The sequence below is a fragment of the Lithobates pipiens genome, unplaced genomic scaffold (genome assembly GCF_037356315.1).
Source record: "Lithobates pipiens isolate NorthernLeopardFrog02 unplaced genomic scaffold, aLitPip1_a1.2 Scaffold_19, whole genome shotgun sequence".
Taxonomy (NCBI): domain Eukaryota; kingdom Metazoa; phylum Chordata; class Amphibia; order Anura; family Ranidae; genus Lithobates; species Lithobates pipiens.
This window is the reverse complement of record NW_027507764.1, coordinates 503,785,976-503,810,103: the sequence shown is the minus strand read 5'-3', so window position 1 is coordinate 503,810,103 and position 24,128 is coordinate 503,785,976. Positions and strand designations below refer to the sequence as shown.

At 45.8% G+C, this 24,128-nt stretch overlaps 1 protein-coding gene across 1 annotated transcript in view; it reads right to left on the bottom strand.

Annotated features, from left to right (window-relative positions):
- The window catches only part of LOC143997462 (uncharacterized), a 74,774-nt gene extending 51,078 nt beyond the window's left edge, over nucleotides 1–23,696 (bottom strand). The window contains exon 1 of the mRNA XM_077493082.1: nucleotides 23,403–23,696. Within this exon, the coding sequence (XP_077349208.1) occupies nucleotides 23,403–23,496 (94 nt within the window). The 5' untranslated portion in view covers nucleotides 23,497–23,696. The remainder of the gene's footprint in view (nucleotides 1–23,402) is intronic.
- Between the last annotated feature and the right edge of the window lie 432 nt (nucleotides 23,697–24,128).

Below are 24,128 nucleotides of genomic sequence, written 5' to 3'. Positions count from 1 at the left end.
TTAATAATGTTTGTTTGAATGAAACGCACATCGGGACCAACAGGGAGCTACAGATTGCATCTATCTGGGTGCCTGCATGTGATTTACTGCACTATATGTGATTTCATCCCTGTCTGTTTGTAAGTAGTTTTAACCTTCATTAAAAAGCCTTAGCCCTTGTACACACGGTCGGAGATTCCGACAACCAAATCCGTCGCATTTTGTCCGAAACTGTTGCATACACACGGTCGGACAAAGTTGTCGGAAAATCCGACGTGATTACGTTATTTCGTTACGACGGGACTACGTTCAGGCTAGTAGCCAATAGCTTTGGTGTAGGAATTTGATCTGAGCATGCGTGGCACTTTGTCCGATCGGAATTCTCTACACATGATCGGAGTATGTCCGATCGGAGCATTTTGTCGGAAAATTTTACCAACAATTTGGAAAACTTGGTCCGTCGGATACTCAGTCCGATGTAGACCACACACAGTCGGAATATCTGACTAAACGGTCCGATCGGACACATTCCGTCGGAATCTCCGACCGTGTGTACAAGGGCTTAAACTTAAACTCTTGGTATGTGACAACCCACCCTGAAATCCCAGCTCATGCTATCCATCCATCCCATGAGGATATTGGTAGAGGGTTGCACAAGTATCGGTACTCATGCAAATATTCCGATGCTTGATCCGATACCTGTTGTATCAGGCCAACATCCTCAGTGTAGCAGGGAGGGCGGGCAGCCTCACAGGTGATCGGTGGGGTGGTGGGGGGAGGTACAAGCACCGATCTCCCTGTATAGGTTTCAATAAAGCATCTGACAGCAGCTTCTCCTCTTCTCCCTCCTGTGGCTGTCAGATGCTTTATTGAAAGCTATACAGGGAGATCGGTGCTTGAACTTCCCCCCCACACCGATCGTCCACTGTGTCCTCCTACCCCGGCTCTCTGGGTCCCCCTCCGGCTCCTCTGTGTGCTCCTCACTCTCTCCGACTCCCCTACATGGTCCTTATCCTCACTCTCTCCGTTTCCCCCTCCAGCTCTCCCATATGGTCCTCACTCTCTCTGGGTTCCTCTTATGGTTCTCAATCTCTTTGGCTACCCCGTGTGCTCCTCGCTCTCTACAGGTCCTCTTCCCGTTGCTCTACATATCCCCCTCCAGCCCCCCTGTATGGTCCTCGCTCTCTCTGGGTTCCTCGTATGGTCCTCAATCTCTTTGGCTACCCCGTGTGCTCCTCGCTCTCTACAGGTCCTCTTCCCGTTGCTCTCCATATCCCCCTTCAGCCCCCCTGTATGGTCCTCACTCTCTCCGGCTCCCCGGGTTCAGAGGCTTTTCAAAAGCTAAATGCTTGTAACAGCTTGTAAACGCTGCTAAACGCATTTCGTTTACAGACATTTTTCATTTTAACAAAAAAATTATTATTATTTTTTGTACAAGCGCTTTTCGACGCAAGCGCAGCTAAAACGCAGCTAAAACACAGCTAAACGGCCATTTTTAGACATTGGTTTCTAGCTGTCATGTTAAATCATTCAAGAGAGGTTGAACAACATCCTGCGTACATGAAGCCTAAACTGCTCATTTGCTCAAAAAGTTTGGAGACCCCTGCTCTAGACCAGTCACTGAGTTTTGTCAGGATAACTCATTTGTACCCAATTACCAGTCATGGAAACGGTCTAACCCCATACTGCCCACACTTGATTGTGCTGCATCCTATTGTCTTGTTTTGGACAACAGCTGCAACCCATATTAATCAGCGACTTCAATTCAAGTCAGTGGAGAAAAATAGGATTTTTGTACTCACTGTAAAATCCTTTTCTCTGAAGTTCATTTATGGACACAGCGCCTTTAATCTTGACCTTATATCGCCACCTTCAGGAAAGAACTAGGCAGAACATGTAAAAACAGCAAAACTGCACAGTACCGCCCAGGGGGCGGTCCTACTGGCTATAACCCCTCACTCTGCTTCCAGAAGCTCAGTTCGTCAAAAAGCAGTACAAGCATAGACAGGATGGGTGGGTGCTGTGTCCGTCAATGTATTTCAGAGAAAAGGATTTTACGGTGAGTACAAAAATCCTATTTTCTCTTTTGTTCATTGACAGACAGAGCACCATTAATCTTGACCTTAGGGATATCTCCAAGCAGTGTCCTAAAACAAGGGGTGGGAACAGCAGGTAAATAAACTCCATCCATAACAACCAGAGCTCCTCAACAGAGGAATTGCAACCTCAAACAACCGCCTGCAAAACCTTGCGGCCGCAGCAAGCATCGGAAGATGCGCTCACATCAACCTTGTAAAATTTAGTGAAAGTGTGAACGGACGACCAGGTCGCTGCCTTACACATCTGGGAAACGGACGCTTGATGTCGGAAAGCCCAGGAGGCACTGATTGCCCCGGTCGAATGTGCTGTGACAGGAAAGGGGGGCGCCCGCCCCCTTAGGGCATAAGCCTGAACCATGATCTGTCTCCTCCACCGAGAAATGGTGGCCGATGAGACCACTAGGCCCTTCTTCAGACCAGCCACTGATACAAACAGCGAGTTCAACCTCCGGAATAGGAGCCGTAGCAGACAGATACACCCGCAGAGCCTGAACCATGTCCAAGGAATGCAAAGCAACCTCTTTGGGATGTGAGGGCCGAGGACATAGGGATGGAAGCACAATGTCCTCATTTAGATGAAAGGCCGAAAAAACCTTTGGAAGAAATGAAGGCTGTGGACGCAGCACCGCCTAATCCTTGTGGAGGATCAAGTAGGGAGAATTGCATGACAAGGCCGCCAACTCAGAAACCCTCCTGGCAGATGTAATGGCCACTAGAAAGACTACTTTCTGAGAGAGTGTCAATAAGGGGATCTCCCTAATGTTTTCAAACGGCAGTTTCTGAAGCACCGAGAGCACCAGATTCAAATCCCATGGAGGCAGCGGTGGTCGAACCGGAGACGCCACATGTCGAACCCCCTGAACATCTGGTGTGCCCCACCTTAGGCAAAGGAGCCGAAATACATCCGGATGCAGCGACCATTCCCCCTGGTCCAGCAGCTGATGACTTAGGTATTTCGCCTGCCAGATTTTTTGCCCGGAATGTATACGGCCGCCAGAGCCAGCACCCGCCGCTCTGTCCACTGCAGGATGTGAGCGACATCCAGCGCTGCAGCCGAGCTCCTTGTCCCTCCTTGATGGTTGACATACGCCACCGGAACGGCGTTGCCCAACTAGATCCTGACTGGACACCCCTGCAGCCACTGTGACCATGTGGAGAGGCACCGCCTGATCACCTGAAGCTCCAGCACATTGATCGGCAGGCAGGATACTTCATGCATTCAGCGACCCCGGGCCGACTGTACGCCCCCACCAGCCAGTCAGGCTGGCGTCTGTTGTGATCACCGTCCAATAAAGAGGAAGGAACGACTTCCCGGACCAAAGGGCCAGAGACCTCAGCCACCAGAGAAGAGACTCCCTGACTAGCTGGCTCACCCGAATTTGACAATCCAGGGATGTCGGAGATTTGTCCCATTTGGACAGGATCTCTTTCTGCAAGGCTCGAGTATGGAATTGAGCATACGGTAGTGCCTCAAAAGTGGCTACCAAGAGACCCAGAAATCCCTTTCAAAAACGCAGTGACGACCACCTGCGGGACATCAACAACTTCACCGCAGCTTGAAGAATCTGCAGCTTGTCTGAAGGGAAAAACACTCTCCCCTCTGAGGAGTCCAGAATCAAGCCCAGGTACTCCAGGTGTTGAGTTGGCACCAACACCGACTTCTGGAAGTTCAGTACCCAACCAAACTCCCGAAGAGTCTGTATGGTGATCTTCCTTTAATTCTGAGACGGAGGCTGCTCTCAGAAGGAGGTCGTCCAGGTAACTCACCATTGCTATCCCTCCTTGCCTTAGCAATGCCAGAATTGGGGCTAGCACCTTGGTGAAGACCCTTGGTGCCGACGCTAGGCCAAAAGGGAGAGCTACAAATTGGTAGTGCTCGTCCCCGACTGCAAATCACAGAAACTTCTGAGTCCCAAAGCATATGGGGACATGCAAGTATGCGTCCTTGATGTCCAAGTATGCCAGGAAATCCCCCTGATGGAGTGCAGCAACCACGGAGCGAACTGATTCCATCCTGAACCTTTGTACTTTCACAAAGCCGTGGGGGCCAGGACCGGACGGACCCCTTCCTTCTTTGGGACTACAAACAGATTGGAGTAGAATCCCTGAAACCTTTCCGGCGTCGGCACAGGTATTATCACCCCGCGCAGCAGCAGGTCCTGTACTGCTCCGAACAGGGCTTCCCGACAAGCTGAAAGAAGATGAAGGTTGGAGGGAAAAAAATCTGTTTGGTGGACAAAAAAGAAACTCTATCTTGTATCCTGATGAAACCAGTTCGCAGACCCACTAGTCGGAAAGTAGGGAGGTCCACCGGGCTGCAAACTCCCGAAGGCGACCCCCCACCTGAGAGTCGGGCGGTGACAAACCTTCATGTGGCAACAGATTTGCTCACAGGTTTGTTTGGCTTGCGAAACCAGGGGCCCTTTTGTCCCTCAGTGGGCACCTTGTCAGATTGGGAACGCTTACCTGCCAATCGCTTCTGAGCGGAAAAGGAGGGCCCCTGCCTACAGCATGGCTCCTTAGCCTTCCTGGACTCTTTCCCCCAGTAACATTCTTAATAATGTCATCCAGCGAGGCACCAAATAGCCTCCCCCCCCAGAAGGGCAAATCCGCCAGTGCTTTCTTAGATGCCTGGTCTACAGACCAGCATTTTAGCCAAATCAGGCCACGTAGCACCACAGCTGATACTTAGGCTCTAGAAAGCAAGGGGGCCATATCTAAGGCCACATCACAGATATACTTCAGGCCCTGCACCAACTGGTCTGCCAGTTCCACACAGACCAGGGAAACCTGTTGCTTCTCCAACTCGCGGTGCAACAATTTAGCCCATTCAGTAAGCGCCTGTGACACCAGGGCCGTGGCTAACACTGGCCGCAATGCTGACCCCACCCTGTAAACATGGACCGGGCAACCGACTCGGCCCCTCTGTTGGCAGGGTCCTTGAAAGCAGGGGTCCCTTCCACCAGAATCTTGGTTACCTTATTTAACCTGGATACCGGGGGGTCAACAACATTTTTTCAGGAAACTCTCCTCAAAGGGGTAATGCACCTCCATCCGTCTCGGGACCAAAAAGGCCCGCTGTGGGCTTCCCTATTCCTTGTAAATAAATGTGTCAAAATAAGTTAGGTAGTAAAACACCTTAGCAGTGCGGGCCGCCTTGTGGGACCCAAAAGGGACCGACACCTCTGTAGATGCCCCCGCCGTATCCTCCATCTTTAGGGTATCTCGCACTGCTGTGATAAGTGCTCCTACTAGCGCTTTTTCCTGCAATGACCCGGACACGGATTCATCCTCACTGTCCAAATGGTCCTGGTCCGCATCCTCTGAAACGTCAGAACAGGGGCCCGAATCTGAATCAGAGTTTTTCCCAGAAGACGGTGGGGGCGTTTTTTTACCCCCCTTACGCCCGCACGCCGCTTCCACCCTGGCAACAAAGGACTCCATGACTGCCGACAGAGCGTACATAGGCACCGCAGGTACAGGGGAACCAGTTGCAATAACAGGGATGTCTGGGGAAGAAGCGCCAGCTTCTGACACCATGCTGACACATTCTCGCCTGTTCCCACTAGGGACCCAAGGCAAGTCACACAAATTGCCCACCCTCCTAGCTGCCACAGACTGAGCTGCCGCCGTCCGCTCTCCCCTGTGCCAGCCAGGAGGTGTTCTGTGTAAGTTTTGCGCTGTTCCAGAATGAACCAGCCACCCAGCGCTAGGGTACAACAAACTGAGGCTACTACAAAATGTCCGCTGGCCGCCTCAGAAAAAAACATCTGAGAGCGTTGGGGAAAATGGCCGCCGGACTTCCAGAAAATGGCTGAATAAGAAAAACTGGCTGTGGTTACAGAAAAATGGCCACGGTTCACGAGGCAGCCAGCCCACATGGCATACACACAGATACCCCAACCATGGCCTAAAACCAGGGAAAAAGACGAGTGGACGACCAACCACCCAGCGCAGGAAACACTTTTTGAAAGATAAAAAGTGCATTTTATATACAGCTATATAGATCAGACCAAAATGAGGGACAAATGAGGGGGAAAGATCGACAGAGGGACATTGCTCCAAATCAGGGACAGTTGGGAGCTATGCTCCCGCAGTCGTCCGCAGTAAGGCTACAGTTAGAAGTCTGCAAGCGGACATCTTTTTACATCCACCCAAGTCTTGCATTTCACACTTATTTTTACCAGTAAAGTCAGCTTATCTAGTGAAATACAGAATTCTGAAATCCGTCAAACTGTTGTGATGTTGTTGTGATTGCCGGTGCTTTTAAAACTCAACATCAAACAATCACACGGACTTCCAAATACTGTATTTCACTATATAAGCTCAGTTTACTGATAAAAATAAGTGTGAAATGCAAGATCCTGGTGGGTGTAACAAGATGTCCGCTTGCCGCCCTCTAACTGTAGGCTTACTGCGGACGAGTGCGGGTGTACCAAGATGGCCACAACAAAAGGTCACTGCCAATGCATATTCTGATGGGTAGCAGTATTCTGATAGAACATCGGATTAATGTTCAGTTTTGACTAGTGTATCCTCTCAGAGCACAGACAGTAATACAAATAGGTCATGGCAGAGTGCAGGGATCTGGATATTAGAAGTGAAGTGGTACAGTGTTGTGTAAGCCGTCGGAATATGGTTACTGGGTTAGTCACATAACACCGGACACGTATGAAATATTCAGTGAGGATAGCTTCCTGTAAATTAGTCCACGTGTATTCTGAATTTAGCACCGAATGTTCCAACACAAGAACAAGAAGAAGCTCACTTCATACCAGTCAGGAACTTTCACTGCACGTTGTCATTCTTCCAATATCTAGTTAGAATGATTGATAATACTATAAATTCTGAATTTTTTTTTCTTTTTATTCTTTCCAAAAAGACTAAAAACGGAAGAGTGTAAAATAAGAGAAATATAATGTCTTCTAAACCACAGATTTAAATAAAAAAAAATAATATACTATAGCAGGGTTAACAGCATCACCACCGCCGCCAGGTCCAAATGAAAAGAACTCACCGCTCCAAATGTAACTGATATGCCCACTGGAACACGCACCTAAGCGCTAGCCCTGGCTCGCCTCCGTGGTAAATTGTCAAAATAAGAAACGGCTGCACCTCACGTGGGCTCCAAGTATAGTTTATTGGAATATGAAAATATCCAAAATGACACCAGAGGACACCAGCAGTGGTCAAGGTGGACGCATTTCACACAACAGAAATGTGCTTAATCATTACCTGTAATTACCAGTAATGATTAAGCACATTTCTGTTGTGCGAAACGCGTCTACTTTGACCACTGCTGGTGTCCTCTGGTGTCATTTTGGATATTTTCCTATTCCTATTATATTTCATTTTGGATATTTTCCTATTATATTTCATATTATTATATTCCAATAAAATTTACATGGAGCCCATGTGAGGTGCAGCCGTTTCTTTCTTATTTTGACAATTTACCACCACCAGGTACCAGCTACAGAAACAACTGCCCCCGGTACACCCCTAAACACAAAAATCATGGTCCTGGAGTTATTTCAAAGGTATTTAGTAACCATGTGTATTTTCTATGGTAGTGGTCTCCAAACTGCGGCCTGGGGGCCAGATGCAGCCCTTTGCTTGTTTTTATCCAGCCCTTGGGGCCCTATTTCATCCATTGATACCAACAATGGGGCATAATTGACACCCACTGACACCAATGAAGAGGGTACATTTCCTCCCAATGACAGCGATAGGGCACAATTCCTCCCACTGACACCAACAATGGGTCCAATGACAACAAAGATGGGACACAATTCCTCTCAATCATCCCACTTACACCAATAATGGGGCACAATTACTCTACCTTAACCACTTCCCGCCCGTTCAATAGCAAATTGACATCCGGAAAGTGGTTCTGTTATCCTGACTGGGCATCATATGACGTCCTTCTGGATAACATGCCGCGCACGCCCGTGGGGGCACTCACCGCGGCAATCGGTTGTGCGGTGTGTCAGTCTGACACACCGCTACACTGATCTCGGTAAAGAGCCTCCAGCGGAGGCTCTTTACCACGTGATCAGCCGTGTCCAATCACGGCTGATCACAATGTAAACAGGAAAAGCCATTGATTGGCTTTTCCTCACTCGCGTCTGACAGACGCAAGTAGACAAGGGGGGGTTTGCGCTGATTGTTTATCAGTGCAGCCCCCCCTCAGATGCCCACACTAGACCACCAGGGAAGCCGCAAGGACCCCCAGGGAAGTGGGCAACATTTGGATGGCCAGGTATGTACCCCTTGGCCATCCACATGTGCAAATGTTGTCCAATCTGTGCCAGTCAGTGCCCACAAATGGGCACTGACTGGCACATCATGTAGCAAAATAAAACAGTGATGCCCAGCAATGCAACCCACCAGTGTCATCAGTGCCACCCATCAGTGTCCAGCAGTGTCACCTATCAGTACCCATCCATGCCCACCTATCAGTGCTCATCCGTGCCACCTATCAGTGCCACCCATAAGTACCCATCAGTGCCACCCATAAGTGCCCATCAGTGCCGCCTATGAGTGCCCATCAGTGCTGCCTTTGAGTGTCCATCAGTGCCACCTATGAGTGCCCATCAGTTCTACATACCAGTGCCACCTATCAGTGCCCATCAGTGCCACCTATCAGTGCCACCCATAAGTACCCATCAGTGCCACCCATAAGTGCCCATCAGTGCCGCCTATGAGTGCCCATCAGTGCTGCCTTTGAGTGTCCATCAGTGCCACCTATGAGTGCCCATCAGTTCTACATACCAGTGCCACCTATCAGTGCCCATCAGTGCCACCTATCAGTGCCCATCATCATTGCCTGTCAGTGCCACCTCATCAGTACCACCTCATTGGTGTCACCTCATCGGTGCCCATCAGTGCCGCCTTATTAGTGCCCATCAGTGCAGCCATATCAGTGCCCGTCATTGAAGAAGAAAACGTACTTATTTACAAATAATTTTAACAGAAACAAAGAAAAACTTTCGGTGTTTTTTTTATTTGTTGCGCAAAAAATAAAAAAATCGCAGAGGTGCTCAAATACCACCAAAACAAAGCTCTATTTGTGGGAACAAAATGATAAAAAAATTGTTTGGGTATATTGTAGCATGACCACGCAATTGTCATTCAAATTGCTACAGCGCTGAAAGCTGAAAATTGGCCTGGGCAGGAAGGTGTCTAAGTACCCAGCATTGAAGTGGTTAAACAAACAATGGGGCATTATTTTTCCCACTGATGTCGGGACTATTTCTACTCCCACTGGGCACCGTCCGGCCCTTTGTATAGAAGGTTTGGAGACTCCTGTTCTACGTGATACACTTCCAAAGCTTTGGCTGTCATTGTGTTTTTTTATCTGTAAACGATAACATTTGTATTGATTTTTAACATTTTCACCTTATTTTTGTTTATTTGTGTGCGCTAAAAAAATCCCCACCACTCACATTTTCCAATTTGCATATATTTCTATAAGGTAACCTTGATCATTAGGAGATCTTTGCCCAATAATGATTTTATGCTTGATAACTGGACTGTGTATGTGGCACTAACAAAAGACTGATAATCTCAAGACACATAAACCAGAAAAATGTAATTTGGTCAGGTTCAGCCACATGGTCAGTGGCAAAACTATAGCCATAGAAGCCCAGGCTGCTGTTATGGGGCTCCTAGATGGAAGGGGGCCCAACTAGAAGGTCATTGAGGCAACAAACAGGGAAAACCAGTGTGTATGTAAAGGTAACACAGATCCAGTACCATTAATCCTGATCCTCAGATGTCTACATTTCAGAAGATCTGACTGTCAGATCCATGGGACAAGTTTTTGGGATCATGTTGAGTCACAAATCAGCCCCCATCTTTTAGTAGATTGATTGCCTTCAGAACTTGTGGTCATCATGGCCAGCTTTATAAAATGAACCCTGTGTGTCTAACATAGACTTTCTAAAGCTAAAAAAATCCAAGAGTCTTTCCTAAGCTAAAGGGTTGTTTGAGATTTGTAGTTCTTCTAAACATGCAACACACTTAGATTTTACACCAAAGCTCTAAGCCCTTGTACACACTGTCGGAGATTCAGACGGAATTTGTCCTATCGGACCGTTTTGTCGGATATTCTGACTGTGTGTGGTCTCCATCGGACTGTTTCTGTCGGAGTATCCGACGGACCAAGTTTTCCAACTTGTCCGAAAAATTTTCCGACAAAATGCTCCGATCGGACATACTCCGATCATGTGTAGCCTACTCCGACGGACAAAGTGCCACGCATGCTCAGATCAAATTCCTAGACCAAAGCTATTGGCTACTAGCCTGAACGTAGTCCCGTCGTAACGAAATAACGTCATCACGTTATGTACAATCGGATTTTCCGACAACTTTGTCCGACCGTGTGTATGCAACAGTTTCGGACAAAATCCGTCAGACAAAATCTGTCGGACAAAATCCAACGGATTTGGTTGTCAGAATGTCCGACCGTGTGTACAAGGGCTTAGATCCTATACTCTAGATCAGTGGATGTTGAGAAGTCATGGTGAACATTCATGCTCTGCATTGCTGCTCTTCTCTGCAACTTGTATCCACAACACTGGTCCGTGATAAGGATGATCTAAGGTTGAGGCCAAACTCAGTTCAGTTGTCTGTTTGGGCTGAGGGCTACTATCATGTGACAGTTTCCTGTAGGTTCAAACCTTAGCTCATTCCTGACTATGCTGACAGCTCTCCTGCTACCTGTCAGCCATAGACAGTTGGAATCTCAGCCGATTCATCAGGGACCAACTGAGATTCAAACCACGGAAAGAAAATACTAATATTTTGTGGACTTTAATTTGAGATTCAAACCATGTATGGGCAGGCTGAGGCTCCATGCACACTAGTTTTTTTTAAGCTCAAAAAACCTGGATAATAGCATTTTTTTTTTTTATGCTGGCTTGTAGTAGCTGTTATGAGCGTTAACATTTTATAAGGATTTTTATAGTACATGGAAAAAAAATGCTTGAATAAAGCTTAGGAGCGTTTTAGTAGCATTTAAGCCCCATACACACGATCGGACTTTCCAACAACAAAACCGTGAAATTTTGTTCCAAGGATGTTGGCTCCAACTTGTCTTGTATACACACGGTCACACAAATGTTGGCCAACAATTCCGAACGTAGTGACGTACAAGACGTACGTGATATCTCCATTACGAATGCCAGTCTTACAAGACCGAGCGCTTCCAGGTCATCCTTGATTCCAAAGATGTGTGTGTAACGGCACCCCTAATATAAAGGGGGTTAACGCCATTTACGATGTTCCTTCTCCTAGACACACATCCACTCGCTACCAATATCCACAGCTAAACGACCCTTTCCTATAGGAGCCGACCCCTCTGGCAAAAAGACGAGACGCACTCTGTCTCTTCTGTAGTAGGAATGACTTTATTATTGAGAAACATTGTAACTTTATGCACAATTCAAGGCACATGCTTTAACATGAACAAGGGCCCAGCTCCACCCACACATCCCAAGACTCAACACCTCATCCTGACGTCTGCTAGGCTTCAAACGATCCCACCCAATACACATCTTTTCACAAAGGGTTGGCAGCCAGTCTGTCTGGCACTTTACAATACACACAAGGACAGACTTAAATGAACAATAGAAATGCAAAACAACTTAATTCCTCACAGCAATGATACTTAACCCCCATATACAGTATACATCCAATCTATATACCATGTATATACAGCCTTGAATATGGCTATCACAGACCATATCGGGGGTTTCTTTTATTCACTCTGTGTCCAAAGTGACCCCACTGTCACAGTGTGTTTGTACTTTGGACTTTTGTCCAACAGACTTGTGTACACACAATCGGAAAGTCCGACAACACACATTTATTGGAGGAAAATTTGAGAACATGCTAGCCGAAATTTGTTGGCGGAAAATCCGACAACAATTTTATGATGGAGAATACACACGGTCAGACTTTTCCGCCAGCAGCCTGACATCCAACATTTCCCGTCGGAAAATCCAATCGTGTGTACGGGCCTTAAGAAGCGTTTAAGATCATTTAGCGTTTTGGTTTTTTTTTGCCGGTAAAAAGCTCCCAAAAACTCTATGAAAACTATTTTGTTTCTGCTTCTAAACACTGGAGCTCGAAAAATGCTTCTGGCATAAAATAGTGTGCATGGATACATAGGATAACACTATTAGCTTCTAGGAACAGAAAGCAAAATGCTCATATTCGCTTCTAGGAGCTTAAAAAAAATGCTAGTGTGCATGGAGACTGAATGTACCCAAGTTGATCGATCGATCAATATGCATTTATTATTAATTATTGCCAGCGGCTACAGCTTTCCCCCGCAGGGAGAACATAATGGCTCAGCTGGAGGCATTCCCCCCCATCAGCACTGACTGTGTGATGGGGAAATCAAGCGATTTTCTTTCCTACAGCCCGCGGAAAATCGCTCCATCTATGGCTGGCTTTAGAGGTTTATAATGTTTAGACCATTTACACTATTGTCCCAATTGACTTACGAGGTTCCACATAGAAAGGCTACTGGGAGGGCCCATGAAAATTTTGGTATGGGGCCCTATGAATGGTAATTATGCCGCTAATGCTGCATACACACGACCGGACTTTTTCTAAGGACTTTCGACTAAGTCTGACGTTCTTCCCAACGGACTTTCAGCGGAGGTCCGATGGACTTTCCGAACGAATGGCCTTGCCCACACACGAACAGATTAAGTCCATTCGAAAGTCTGTTCGTTTTGAACGTGATGACGTAAGACGGGACAAAACAAGGAAGTTCAATATCCAGTAGCCAATAGCTGTCCTTGCGTTATATTTGGTCCGTCAGACCAGCATACAGATGAATGGATTTTTCAACTGGATTCGAGTCCGTCGGAAAGATTTGAAACATGTTTTATTTCTAGGTCCGTCTGATTTTTTACCCAAAAAATGATCGGACTAGCCCACACACGATCAGATTGTCCGATGGACTGATCCCGTCGAACCTAGTCTGCCGGAAAGTCGGGTCGTGTGTACGTGGCATAAGGCCCCTTTCGCACGTTTGCTCAGCAGGGATCGATCTGTTGATCTTCACTGAGCAGGCGGATTACAGGTCCGTCTCCGCTCACTGTGCAGAGACGGACCTCGGATGAACAGAGGTGGCCAGAGGTAGAGATTGGATGAAAACGGATCCGCCTGTCCGTTTTCATCCGATTCCATCCAATCCGCCAGTCGGATGGAAAATAGGGTTTCCATCTGTCTGGATTTGGTGGATCGGATAGTGCCGGATATCAGCGGACATATCACAGCTGACATCCGTCTCTCCATAGAGGTGCATGGAGCTTCCAATCAGGTCCGCCTGATAAACGGACAGACGGACCTGATCGGACAGAATGTGTGAAAGGGCCCTACAAGAAGTGTATGCAAAGTGATCTAATAGTCTTAAATGACTGAACTGCTGGTATTCGGCCACAAGTGATTTCCCCCTCTCTGAGTGCTTGCTGCAGTTAATGAACCTTGCCATGCAAAGACTAAACCAATAACCGTTTTTGCTGTCACTTGGTGCTAGGAGGAAATGATTCCTTATAAAAAGATACATGTTTGCTAGGAGAAGCTAACATTCTGTAATGACTATATGGCTACTGATTAACAATAATTACATTAGAAATAAAGTCAAACATTTTTTTTCATTTTGGATGAAGTAAGGGAGGGTTTTAACCCCTGACAGTTTTTTGCCCTCTGTGTCCCATTGTGGAGATTTCCCTTCACTTCCTGTCCCATAGCCAAGAAGAAATCCCTCCAAAGCTGTCAGGTATTCGAATCCCTCTCCATTCCATTTAAAAACGTAAAAAAAAAGTCTAGTTATACTTTAAATCTACTAAAACCTAATTCCAAGAAATACAAAAGTGTTTGTTAATTAACCAGTTCAGCTCCGGAAGATTCACCCCCCCTTCATGACCAGGTCATTTTTTGCGATATGGCCCTACGTTACTTTAACTGACAATTGCGTGGTCGTGCAACCAAATACCCAAATAAAATGTATGTCATTTTTTTCCCACAGATAGAACTTTCTTTTGCTGGTATTTGGTCACCTCAGCATTTTTTATTTTTTGTGGTATAAACAAAAAAAAAGCAAAATTTAGAAAAAAAAAAAAACACATTTGTTTTACTTTCTGCTATAAAACATATCCGAGGAAATGTAAGCACTAGCAATGCTAGTAGCGCTGCGAGTCTTTATATTTCCTCGGAGGTCTAAGCATTTTTTCGTATATAGTATTAAATTTAAAGCTGCGGCTAATTTATCAACTGAAATATCAGATTCCTAAGCCCTTGTACACGCGGTCGGAGATTCCGACGGAATGTGTCCTATCGGACCGTTTTGTCGGATAATCCGACTGTGTGTGGTCTCCATCGGACTGTTTCCAACTTGTCCGTAAAATTTTACGACAAAATGCTCCGATCGGACATACTCCGATCATGTGTAGCCTACTCCGACGGACAAAGTGCCACGCATGCTCAGATCAAATTTCTAGACCAAAGCTATTGGCTACTAGCCTGAACGCAGTCCCGTCGTAACAAAATAACATCATCACGTTATGTACAATCGGATTTTCCGACAACTTTGTCCGACCGTGTGTATGCAACAGTTTGGTTGTCAGAATGTCCAACAGTGTGTACAAGGGCTAAGTGCTGAGGTGAAGTGGACTTGTGCAATTTGTGATTGTATACTTTCTCTTTTATAGTATAAAACATATCCAATGAAAAAAATTAAAAAAATGTAATTTCTTTATAAATTTAGGGCAATAAAAACAAATCCTAATAACCGTATATTAAAAAGGTTTGTGCAATCAGTTATAGCATCTACAAACTATGGGATATATATTTTTTTTACTAGTAATGGTGGCATTCAGTCACTTATAGCAGGATTGAGATATTGTGCTGGACAAATCGGACACTAACTGACACTTTTGACACTTTTTTGGGTGACACTAATACTATGATCAGTGCTAAAAATAGTGTACTAATGACACTGACTGGGAAGGGTTTAACACCAGGGGCAATCAAAGGGTTAACTGTGTGCCTAACCAGTGCTTGTGTACAATGGGGGGGGGGGGGGGTGATTTTACTAGGGGAAGACATGGATCCTTATCCCTGCTTTGCGGAGACACATGATCCATGCCTTCCCTACTGACAAAACAGCAATCTGCCTTATTTACATAGACAGACTGCCGCTCTGCCTTTGTAACAAATGACCGGCAGGTACCGACGGACATCGAGTCTGCGGTATCTGCTAATTGGGTCCCTCTGTGCATAATCACAGCAAGTGAGCCACCGCTGGTGCACATTCACGCCCGCTACTCGGAAGTGCGAGATCACGTATATATGCGTGATCCAGCACACAGTGGCCACCCTGTAGCAGTAAAACTGTTATAGGACGGTTGTGAAGTGGTTAATATGAGTATCTGCAATTACAATATTATACCCATGATAAAAGTGGCAGTAAAAATATTTTCATCTTCAAGGTCTTGTACAGCAGTAATGCCCTGTACACACGGTCAGACGGAAAAGGTCCGATTGGATTATATTGTCGGAAAATCTGATCGTGTGTGGGCTCTATCGGACTTTCCGGCGGAAAAAATTTGAGAGCAGGATCTAAAATTTTCTGACAAAAAAATCCGATCTGACTTTTTCCGATCGTTTGTAGAGAATTCCAACGGAAAAAGTGCCAAACATGCTCAGATCAAATTACAAGACCAAAGCTATTGGCTACTAGCCTCTACGTAGTCCCGTCGTACACAACGAACGTCACCTCGTTCCAAGCGAATGGATTTTCCGACAACTTTGTTTGACCGTGTGTATGCAACACCAGTTTCGAAAAAAATCCGTCTGCAAAATTCTGACGGATTTTGTGGTCGGAATGTCCGACCGTGTGTACAGGGCATAAAAGCTTTGGGTATTACATTACTTTAATTAACACAATGCGTTATCAATGCATTAAGGTGTGATGCATCAACAGTACTGATGTATGAACATCAGATAATCCTGGCAGAAAGTTCCTGTGTAAAAACATGTATATACACACATATTTGCATGTATTTGCTTGTATACACGTATACACCTGTAGTATACTAACCAGCAATGCAGATTTTTTTAAATGATCTTTATGCAGCAGTAGTTTACACACCTGTGTGTACAGACCCATTAAAAACAATGGTCTACATTTACAGCATAACAAAAAAAAAGTCAGAATGCTCAAAAACATGGCGTTTATAGGCCTCCATATGTAAGAAACCTAAAACCGCTCATTCATTTAGAAGGAGCTGAGAGAACCCCTTCACACACCGATACACCTGACTCTCACTGCCCTCTACTGTATTAGTGCTCTGTGCCACCCTTTTTAAAAGAACACCGCGGTTTGTGCATAAAGTGCACTGCTGGAAAAGGTGCAACACGGCAACCCAAAGAAAAGAATGGCACCTCAGACCTACGCGGTCCATCATGGTGTAATTTCATGGCTTGACAGTTCAGTTGAGAGCACAAGCAAATGTGCCAATTATCATCATGGCATGGCTTGAATAGAACGGTTTTTGGAAACCATGAAATTGATGGGTTTGGTTCTGCTTTAAAGTGGAAGTAAACCCTCCTATTGTTTTCAGCCAAGGAAGCTGCTATCTTGGCCTCTGTGTAATCTTTAAAGCGGTTCTATACCCGCAAAAAAAATAAAAAACTTGTAAGGCTAAGGCATAATGAGTAGGTATGGACTGCATACTAGCTCATTATGAAATACTTACCTTAGAACGAAGCGCTGGCATCACTTCCCGGTCACTGCTGAGGGAGCTGACATGTTCCCTCTGTGTTTCTTCCAGGTTCACAGCTCCGACGCTGTGAGTGGCCGGAGCCGCGATGATGTCACTCTCTTTCCGGTAAGGAGCTCTGATTTTCCGGCAAAGCGCATGCGCCGCTGACGTCAGTGGCTGCATGCAAGGTGAATATCTCCTAAACCATACAGGTTTAGGAGATATTAATTTTCCCTACAGGTAAGCTGCTTACCTGTAGGTAAAAGTGTGAAAGTGAGGTATACAACTGCTTTAACTGCCATGATGCTGAACATGTGATCAGTTATGACACCAGCCATTGGATGGTTTGACAGTTTGGGAGCACAACCAATGTGACAGTTACATTACTGTTAAATCGATGGGTTAAGGCCCCTTTCACACTGGGGCGGTTTTCAGGCGCCTGTGTAGCGCCTGAAAAAACAGGCCCCTTTCACTCCAGTGTGAGAGCCCGAGGGGCTTTCACACTGGAGCGGTGCGCTAGAAGGACAGTGAAAAAAGTCCTGCTAGCCGCATCTTTGGAGCGGTGAAAGGAGTGGTGTATTCACCGCTCCTAAACTGCTCCTACCCATTGAAATCAATGGGACAGCATGGCTATACCGCCGGCAAAGGTGCCTTACTTCCACTTTAACCCAATAACTTGGAATTGGCTGCCAATGCACCTTAATGGCCCCAAAAATGTTTGACCTTTTTTGTATTGCAATGCACCACAGTACAGGCATACCCCACTTTTAAATACACAATGGGGTTTATTTACTAAACTAGAATGTGCAAAATCAGGTTCACTTCTGCATAGAAACCAATGAGTTTCCAGGTTTTATTACTAAAGCTTAACTGAACAAGCTGGGGTTAGAAGCTCATTGGTTTCTATGCAGAAGTGAGCCTGATTTGTCACTTTCCAGCTTTAGTAAATAAACCTCATTGTGTTCTTAAAAGTGGGGTATGCCTGTACATGACATGTGTGTTGTGGTGCATTGCATCGTTCGTGCGGTGCATTGACTGCTACTGTAGTTGAGTAGTAGGATGCCATTCTGCATGAATGACAATGCAGCAATGTGTGATAATGAGTTTTACTGGGCATAGATCAGAAGGAGGCCCCATTCACACCTATGTGATTTGTCGCACTTCACTCATAGCATTACAAGACACAACACTAGAAATCCCATTATTGTCTATGGAGCCAGTTCATACCTAAACAACGCGCTTCTGTGTGACTTGGAAAAAGGTACTGGCATATGCATTTTTGGTCTCATAGAATCAATAGGAGTGCATGAAAAACATTCAAAAAAATGCATAATAAAAATGCATGTAATTCATGGAAATGCAGACGATCCATATCCAAGCACAAAGCAGCGCTGGGATTTTTTTTCTTCTATTACATTGGAAAAATAAAAAGAAGGCATTGCATTGATTTTTTTTTTTTTCACTGCTAATTATTTGGAAATAATTACAATATTATTTTAAAAAGTGAAAGCGATTTTTTCAGTATCCTCCAGTCTGCTTTGGGATGACAATACACACTACAATGAGATTATTATTATTATTTTTATTATTATTTTTCACAATTTATATAGCGCCAACAGTTTACACAATGTAGAGGTGGGGGACAGCACAATTACAGTACAGTTCAATACAGAAGGGACAGGAAGGCCCTGCTCGTAGAGCTTACATTCTAAAGGGAGGGGGTGGGGGTACAAAAGGTAATAGATGTGGGGAATGATTTGATGGGGGTGGTTCGGGGGCAGTTAGGTGGGTGAGGGATAGGCTTCCCTGAATAAGTGAGTTTTCAGGGATCTCCTAAAGGTGGACAGGGTAGAGGCTGATCGGCTATACCGGGGGAGGGAATTCCAGAGGATGGGAGAGGCTCTGGAGAAGTCCTGAAGGCGAGCATGGGAGGAGGTAACAAGGGAACTAGAAAGCAGGAGGTCCTGGGAATAGCGGAGGGGACGATTTGAGCGATATCCGCAGATGAGGTGGGCGATGTAGATTGGGGCGATTTTGTGGATGGCTTTGTATTTTATGGTTAGCATTTTGAAATTTATACGGTGGGGTAAGGGAAGCCAGTAAAGGGATTGGCAGATCGATTAGTGAGGTGTATTAGTCTAGCAGCAGCATTCACAATAAATTGAACGGGGGATAGCCTGTGTATGGCTAGGCCATTAAGGAGAGAGTTGCAGTACCAAGGTGGGAAATAATCAAGGAGTGAATAAGTTGCTTTGTGGTGTCATTAGTCAGGAAGGTGGAATTCTGGAGATGTTGCGGAGGTGAAGGCGGCAGGATTTAGCCAGTGATTGGATGTGGGGGCTGAAGGAGAGCTCAGAGTCGAGGATTACACCCAGGACCCTGGCATGTGTGGAGGGACCAATGGTTGAGCTGTTGATCTTAATGGTAAAGCCATGGGGGGGATCGGGAAATATTACAAGCTCAGTTTTAGAAAGATTGAGTTTGAGAAAGTGGTGTGACATCCATCTATACCAAGAAGTCATTCAGTAAGTTTGAGATCCGTGAGGAGACCGAGGGGGTGAGATGAGGAGAGATAGATCTGGGTGTCATCGGCGTAGAGGTGGTATTGGAAGCCATGGGAGGTTATCAACTGGCCCAGGAAGAAGTATATATAAGAAGAGGTATATTATACAATCCCTGCACAATCTCCTTTTAAATTTACCAAAATAGTGTAATATGAGGACAAACTTAAACAGTCCATTCAATTTGTATCCAATAAGTCAGGTCTATACTACACAATGGATGGTAAATCTTATAGTAAATTTTGACCATACACTATATATTCTGATGGTACAGTCCCATAAATGTTAAAAATGTCTTTATTAGCTTGGACCCACAGCCAAGTTGTCTATGTGTAGTACACTCCTAGTAGTATACAGCTATTATAGGCAAACACTGGAAGGCTGGAAAGACTTACATGTGAGTGCAAATCTTTTATATGACCTTTTTTTAACCATTAAAGTATGGGATTTTGCGCAATGGTGGTAGTTTTTGTCTTTTGATAACCATATTAAATGGAGGATCATCAGAAAGTAGTCTGCGATTTGGTGGAGACATATCTACGCACCTATATGGAGGATTAAACAAAGGCAATACACGGGCTTGTTTACAACGGCTTTTTGGTAAGTACATGGATGGTGGTGGTTAATCACAACACGGTTGTCTTGGAAGTCACCATTTGTTTAGCACGGTGGATCAACTTACTTGGACTTTATTGTTTGGTTCATATTTCAACATACGTTTGTGTTCTGGGATTTTCCACATTTGTATAACAGGTTTTTTTATGGCAAATCATTAGCACATTAATACACCGTTTGATTTATGTATTTAAAGGGCAAGTGCAATAGGTTGTTTTGTTTTTTTGCACATTTTTTTTCACTTATCTAGCGCTGAAAATTAGCTGCAGCACAGTCCACGGTATCTAATAATTGAAATTTGTTTTGCGCCGGTGGCACACACATAAATGGACCCACAGCATAACATAGATAGTTGGAATGAAAAAAGACACCATGTTCATCATGTCCCTCTAGCTCAATAGTCTCCAAAATGCAGTCCACAATTCAGATGTGGCCCTATGCTTTGCCTTTATCCGGCTCTTGGGGCACCATGCCATCCGCTGACACCAATAATGGGGCACCATTCTTCCCATAGACACCAAGGATGGGGCACCATTCCTCCCACTGACTCCAATGATGGGGCGCCATTCCTCCCAGAGACACCAACGATGGGGCACCATTCCTCCCGCTGACTCCAATTATGGGGCACCATTCCTCCCGTAGACACCAAGGATGGGGCACCATTCCTCCCGTAGACACCAACGATGGGGCACCATTCCTTCCCACTGACCCTAATGACGGGGCACCATTCCTCCCTCTGGCACCAATGATTGGGGAACCATCCCTCACACTTACACCAATGATGGGACACTATTACTTCCACCGACACTGATGGGGCACCATTCCTACCACTGACACCAATGATTGGGGAACCATTCCTCCCACTGACACCAACAATGGGGCACCATTCCTTCCACTGATGCCAACAATAGGGCACTATTTCTTCCACTAAAAGCAATGATTGGACACTGTTTGCTCTCACTGACACCACAGCATTTTCTAATCGCACTGGCTACAGCCCGGCCCCTCTAAAGCCACAAGAACCATAAACTAACCCTTTGTTCAGAAAGTTTGGAGACCCCTGCTCTAGGCCAACCAACAAATACTAAATAAATAAATACATAAATAAATAATCCACATCTACATGAACCTTAAACACACAATTCTAATGCATTAAATCTCCTTAAACTGGATTCAGCTTTAGGGCCGGTTCACACTGCGGCGCGAGGCGAGGCGACACGGCTCGCCTCGCCTCGCTCCCGCAAGTTGTCCCCATTGAGTACAATGGAACCATTCTGAGAGGAGCGACTCGAGTCGCTCCGACTCAGAAAAAAGGTTCCTGTACTACTTCGGGGCGACTTCGGGGGCGACTTGCATTGACTTCTATGCAGAAGTCCTCTGCAAGTCGCCGCTGACCCCCCCTGCAAGTCGCGGCGAGGAAGTCGGAGACGCCTCGCCGCGGCTCGCAGTGTGAACCGGCCCTTACAGAAGGACAGATCTATAATAAAACAGATGTATTGTGATAAATACAGTATCCATCTTTACAGTACATTTGTATTTTCTAAGTATGTGCCCATTCATCAACACTCTCCTACCTCTCTATTCCACTGATATTTTTTCCTCACTTCACAGAGCTCTACAAATATATTTGTCATTTATTCCCTATGTATACACAATATACCTACAACAACAATATACACAATATACCTACACCTACAAAAAACTTTGTAACAATTCACATCCAGGGGAAGTCATTGCTCCATAATTATGTTGTTGCTTCTTTTCAAACATTGCTTTACCTAATTCATTGGGGGACATTTACAAAGCAAACTAGTGACACGATCATTCACAAATCAGGCTGTCTCAGTCTCTGTGACGGGGCGACGGCCCTGTGTGTCTGTATTCCTGGGCAGCCAAGTGCCACAGTTTGCAAAATTCAAAGACAAATTTATTCCTAAAAGGTTTCCACACTAATCTGACACATAGTCAGGGTCAGGTTTAATGCAGTCACAAATGTGGTCTGTACAACTGCCAAAAGAGGAATTTATGACCGGGGCTGTCAGCTTGTAATAAATCGGTCTCACCATGCCTCCCACTGCCCCTGTTTGGCATCACTTTACCTTGCAAAAAGGATCGATAACTGTCTCCCTTTGTACTTTCAATGCCATTTACAGTATAATCATGAATTGCCTTGTTATAGCAATGATTTCTAGCAGTCTCAGGTAATATGTCTCAGTTTCCATCCTCTCCTATAGCATGTCCACAGTCTCTGAATGTCTCCTTTAGCATGTCCACAGTTTCTGACCATCTCTTGTATCATGTCTGCAGTCTCTGACCATCTCTTGTATCATGTCCGCAGTCTCTGACCATCTCTTGTATCATGTCTGCAGTCTCTGACCATCTCTTGTATCATGTCTGCAGTCTCTGACCATCTCTTGTATCATGTCCGCAGTCTCTGACCATCTCTTGTATCATGTCCGCATTCTCTGACCATCTCTTGTATAATCTCTGCAGTCTCTGACAATCTCTTGTATCATGTCTGTAGTCTCCAACAACTCCTATAGCATGTTCACAGTCTCTGAAAGTCTCCTGTAGCATGTCCCCAGTCTCTGACCATCTCTTGTATCATGTCCAAGGTCTTTAACTATCTAATGTTTTGTGTCTTCTGTCTCTGACACTGAATTTAATGTGCAGCCCTTTAGTGATGTTAGGGGCCACACTTGAGGTCCCCCATATCAAGAAAGTTGGCCACCACAGGATTAATCTTTAAAAAAAATGTACATTTCATTTTATTAAAGTTAAAATTTTAATTCAATTCACCCTACAAAAAAGCGATTGATATATATATATATATATATATGTGTGACCTTAAGGATGAATCATTACAGGACTGTATGAGTCTCAGTTATTCTGCACAGGGGAACTACATGTCCCAGCATGTGATCCCAGTGATAGAACCAGTGACCCCAGTGATAGGACTGGTGATCCCAGTGATAGGACCGGTGATCCCAGTGATAGAACCAGTGACCCCAGTGATAGGACTGGTGATCCCAGTGATAGGACCAGTGGCCCCAGTGATAGGACCAGTGATCCCAGTGATAGGACCAGTGATCCCAGTGATAGGACCAGTGATCCCAGTGATAGGACCAGTGGCCCCAGTGATAGGACCAGTGATAGGACCAGTGATCCCAGTGATAGGACCAGTGATCCCAGTGATAGGACCAGTGGCCCCAGTGATAGGACCAGTGATAGGACCAGTGATCGGACCAGTGGCCCCAGTGATAGGACCAGTGGCCCCAGTGATAGGACCAGTGATCCGACCAGTGATCCCAGCACAGATCAGACCCCCTCCATCCACCTGCACACAGTCCCCCCATAGTACTCACTGCTCATCTTCTTGGGTCCATTGGTCTCCACCGCCTTGGCTGGGGGTCTGCTCCCCCCCTGGCTGTGTGTCTGGGTGCTACTTGAACAGCCCATGTCTCCTGGTCCTGGGATGACAGGGGAGGGGGGTGAAGTTCAGGAGAAGTCCACAGCGAGATCCTGCACTGTGTCTGCAGAGGTCACATCCAGCACCGTGGGATGAGAACGCACCGGGGAGTAGCAGTTAAAGTTTCTGCGCAGCTCTCCGCCCGGCTGGTGACAGTTTACTGATCACCGTATGACCTGCAGTACGGAGCGTTATCCTGCAGGGGGTGTGACAGCGAGCAGGATCTTCTGCGCGTGCGTCAACTCCATACAGATCCATCACGGTGACAACCTCCCTGGGGCTGAACTATGCACTGTACACAGAGGAGAAGAGGGAGGAAAGGTTATCATACAGGCAGAAATGTTTACACCATGATGGCATCACCATACCTCAATATGGTACAACACTATTTCCTTTTTATTTTTCCTCCTTTTTCCAATTCTGTACAGTGCTGAGCAAAGAAGTCTGCAAGAGAATAATAAGAGGGTGCAGATCTCCTCCCCCCATTAAAGCAGAACCCCCCCTACCTAAAGCAGACATTCCCCCTCCTTAAAGCAGAACCACCCCTCCCCCTGCCAAAGCAGACTCTCCTTAAAGCGGAGGTCCACCCTAAAGTGGACCTCCGCTCATCGGAACCCTCCCC